The sequence below is a fragment of the Gavialis gangeticus genome, unplaced genomic scaffold (assembly GCF_001723915.1).
Source record: "Gavialis gangeticus isolate Ggan-Ray unplaced genomic scaffold, GavGan_comp1, whole genome shotgun sequence".
NCBI classification, from domain to species: domain Eukaryota; kingdom Metazoa; phylum Chordata; order Crocodylia; family Gavialidae; genus Gavialis; species Gavialis gangeticus.
Window position 1 is genome coordinate 14,016,398 of NW_017729004.1, and position 4,550 is coordinate 14,020,947.

General features: G+C 41.9%; 1 protein-coding gene across 4 annotated transcripts in view; it reads right to left on the reverse strand.

The window, feature by feature from the left end:
• XYLB (xylulokinase) overlaps positions 1-4,550 on the reverse strand; it is a 204,372-nt gene that overhangs the window by 18,356 nt on the left and 181,466 nt on the right. For all 4 annotated transcript variants that reach the window (XM_019508110.1, XM_019508103.1, XM_019508104.1 and 1 more), the window contains 2 exons: positions 4,290-4,377; positions 1,646-1,740 (listed from right to left, as the gene is read on the reverse strand). In XM_019508110.1, coding sequence (XP_019363655.1) covers positions 1,646-1,740; positions 4,290-4,377 — 183 coding nt within the window. The remainder of the gene's footprint in view (positions 1-1,645; positions 1,741-4,289; positions 4,378-4,550) is intronic.

A 4,550-nucleotide genomic window follows, 5' to 3' on the forward strand; every position in this document is an offset into this window, starting at 1 on the left:
ATGCACTCAGTATCAATTGAAGCAATAATTCACAGCCTCCATGTCGTTTCATATCCAATAAAAAATAAGTGAGGGGAGCCAAGTCTAACCGAGTGGAAAAAAGCAGAAGAAGAGCATTGAGACAGAGATAATTAACTCTTATTAGCTTCCCAGCCACTCTATATGGATGCAAGTAAATGGAAAAGGGGCAGAAGAATTTGCCATTGGTATTTCCAGCCAGGCTGTGACTATGTTCCTCCTTTTGCACTGCTGTAAGAGGTAACTGCATTCTCAAAACTTCAAACTTCACAGCAAAGGGGGGCACTAAATAGGAGGTGTGCCTGAACTCATGACCCTGCCCCAATCCACACAAGTAATAAGAGCTACCTTTTGCATGGGGGACAGCCCTATGCTCTTACAAGTGTTCCTCAAAGTCGTATCTCTAGGGACAAAAGCCAGAGCAGGGCTCTCCAATATTAATTTATCTTTTTAAAAATTGGGGAAAGATAATAAGCAATCGAGTAAGCAAAATTAGATCATGCAGTTTTAAGTTCCTGACTGTCCTAATATTTCTGAAAGGGGTGTGTATTAGATTGTCATAATCTCACACTGTTTAAGAATTAAAATTACTAGTAAGTATAGATGCAGCATGATCACTTCTCCATCATTATGTCTGGTCCTGCCTGATATTCCTCTACCCATTTAGGTGGAAATTTGGTGGATTGGTAGTTCCCAAGAATTTAAATAAAAGCTCTAAAGCCTGAATGTCTGCAGTTACCATGCATCTGGTTTTTAATGCAAGATTCATGGCTGTCTAGATGTTTGCTGGCAATTGAAATGAGTGGATGTTGAAGATATTTAGATTCAGGACAGCTACAACTAAAAATAGTATTAGCTAGGTTTCTTGCTGCATACTGTTCATTTATTATATAGTGTTAAATTATGCATAGGAAACTCTAATAAAGTTAAGGCTTTTTGGAACTTCAGCTGGGAAAAACTGCCTTTAATGGGACATTAGAAGTCCCAAAGACGAGCTTTGCCACAGTTTATATGAACTATGAAATCCTGTTACCTGCTTAACACTAGCTTAATTTTTACAGGGAACATTAAAAGATGTCTGTAGCGAAAACTTGTTAGAGGAAGCGTTCTTCGTAGTTAGTAATCATTTGGCTGCTCAGACTGAAAGCTATCAGAGAAGATGTGTGTTCCTCTCATCAGTAATTGAGGATCAATGTTAAGGACCAGGCTGGAAGAGATCTTTTCTGATGTTTTCCAACGGGAGAAAACAAGTCCATTCACACCTGCCTCAGTGTCAACTGCCTGCAGGCAAATTAAGACTATTTAGTCAATTAACAGTTAGGACCTGACTGACCAGCCTTGGCATTAAACCTGAACTATAACCTTTTCTCTCCTTGAAGGAAGATTTTGCTCTCTGCCAGATCGGATTAGGGCAATTCACTCTTACAGATTTGGAAGTAGTGATCACTTAAGCATTATAGGGTCATTATAGCAAGGATCTCCCAAATCAATCCTTATAACAAGGATACATAGTAGATTAACACATCTAAATTCATCCATTTCACTGAAAAATATTAATATCAACCACTACACTTTGAAGTATGCAGGAAATAAAATGAAAAATGGCAACACTGCAAAGCTCACTCACCTCATCAGCCCCAGCAGCTGGTGTAACAACTAATCTAGGCGCTGGTGCTAATTTCACAACATCAGCCAAGGACATGCTTGTCTCTGCCACCAGCCCTGCAATGAGAATCGCAATTCTGATCAATACACAAAAACAAGATGAGGGATGCGCCTTGACTCAGAGGCAAATTAATACATTATATTGATTCTCCCTGGTCAGGTCACTATTCAAAAGTGAAGGATAAATGGCAAAGAACTTACATGCCAATGCACTAGTCAGGAAGTGGGGACTCCCAAGATTGAGTTTTTGTCCATCATTCAATTTATACTCAAGAGAATAGACCAGCAGCAGAGATGCAGGTTCAACAATATCAGAAATCATTTTGGACACCAATAATACAGCAAAAGGCAGTGGAAATAGAGGAGGAAGAGATTCAAGGACAAACACCCTAAAAAACACAGAGGCGCAGCATGAAAAAATATCAAGAAACCATGCTGCAACTAATGATTAAAATATAAGGACATATGTGGCAGCTGTATAATCAGAGGGAATCCAATTACTGAAGCATTTTGCCTTACAGAGTAAAGTACAGCATTTCAGGTGCTCTTTGTTACTCCTGCCAAAAGCCCTGGACCAACTGTGGATTCCTGTATATGCAGATATAAATTATAATGGACATCAATATTTCATTTATATTAGCAAGTCTTCACTTGAACACAATCCCTCTACCCGGCCAAGGCAGCTGAGCTGCATCAATCAAAAGTGCCATTTAAAACCACACTCAGCATACCTCAGGGACTTGGTCAGGAGAGGACTTGAGCAAAGATTTCAAACACAACTACAACAGTGACAGGGAATTCCCATCTACTAGCTGTATGAAATGAATTGCACATATCTTCATGGAGGCTGTACACATCAAGCTGCAGTCCTTGGCAAAGAAGCTGCCTGCAGCACAGCAGGTATTGGAATGGTTCGGGTTGACTTTGAAGTGGAGGACAAATTCAGAACAAGACTGGAGTTAGATTGGGAGATGTGATTCCTATAAATGCAGAAGTGTTCTCAGCATGCTTTGCTCCTGCTGATAATCTGATGCCGTTGTTTCCGCTACCCACTGCAGCTTTTTCTTTTTTAAAGAAATAAAATGAACATTTTGTATGTTAAAATCACTGACTCAGGTTCTCTGCTGCATGGAGTTTCTGCTCTGTCTCCAGATACAAGAGTACAGACAATGGAGGCTGCACCATGTATCCTAGGCAGAATTTGCTTCTAAAATTAAAACTCGGATGTTTTTGTGGTCACCTCTGCTGTCTCTGCCAGACTTCTGTCTCAACATCACACCCTCTCCGAACCAGCAGAAGGCCTATTCATTTATTTAAGAAATCTTTAAACAGACAAAACTGCCCATGTGGGGCCCAGGGGAATTTGCCCAAATAAGGGCTTCAGGATCTGGCTCATATTTGTTAACTCGTTCAGTAGTAAAATATTCAAGAACCCATGTCATGATCTATTAAACCATTTTAAAATACCTGAAGGAGAAAGAGCTTCCTGGGATTCAACTCTATTAAACCTCTAAGAAGCTATCATTAACATACAAGTGTTTGCATCAATACACATAAATTAATTAACACCTTTCCTTCTGGGAATCTGGCTGTTGCATTATAACTAGTGATGTATTGCAGTAAATGAAATGGCTGAACACACTTAAGAACATCCAGAGATTTATGATTTTACACCATGAAGTGCACACAGCTTGAATGTGGAGCTCAGGGCAGCTTGTACATTCTGGCAGTTGTTTTGTCATTAAAAAGTTGCAAGATTGATGCAGGTTGATTTTAATGCTTCCCGTTTCGCCAGAATTATTGCTAGGCCTTGGAGATTCAGGAAGGGGAGGGGAGCTTTAATTAGTAAAAGAGTCTCTGCAGTTAGAAGATCAGCACCCCAAGGCTCCATGCCCTCCTCAGCTGGTCTCAGGCACTACCAGGCACCACCCTTGGCTGAGAGGTGGTTGCAGGCAGTTTGTGCTGCTGCATCTTCAATCCTCCTTCAAGCAGACTCTCTGCCCCAGGGATCCCAACCCTGGATTCTACAGTAAAAATTAGTTAAGCTGCAATTACTCTCCCACAGTAAGGCATCTACATAAGACCCTTACTGCAGAGTTGCCTAATTAGCTCCACAGTAAAGCATCACTGTCTACACATGCCTTGGTAATAGGCCACAGTAAACTAGCTCTGCAGTGCTGCTCAAGACAAGCACTATTCTACACCAGAGTTATTTACTCTGCCATAATGCATGTGTAGATGGTAACTGGGGCTGGCTGGGGCATGAGGGTGCTACAATGCAGGGCTGCCTGCCAGCTGGCCCTGCACTGTAGTACCTTCATGCCCCAGCCAGCCCCTCTGCAGCACGCTGAGCCTCTGGGCTCCCTGATAGCTGGGGCTGCTCCAACCCAGCTCAATGTGCTACGGTCCCAGGTGCACACGTAAACACTGCACCCAGGAGCAATAAACTCCAGCACAAACTGTGCTGGCATTTATTAAATCGCACTAATTTCACATGTAAATGCACCCACTGTAACTGGGCCTGATCTTTAACTTAAATCATGGAAATTGGTTATATGGAAATTTAACACACTGGGCGCTCAGACTGCTTTTCAATGCAAGCTTACCATGAATTGCTCTGTAAGCACACCCAAGACAAGCAGAGTTAGCGGTATCAATAGTGTACACTGGGGTGTTGAACACATCAGCCAGGACCTAGGAAGAGCAAAAGTATCAGTTACCTGTGAACATAAAAGGCTAGGAAGTAAGTAGTCTCCTAGTATTGCAAAGTAAAACAAATGGCTGCAGCAATTGGTAACCAGGTCTTTGGTGAGTCTACAGGGGTCTAGGGTGAGTCTGAGAGACAGACCAAGGCTGTCAGCAGGTAT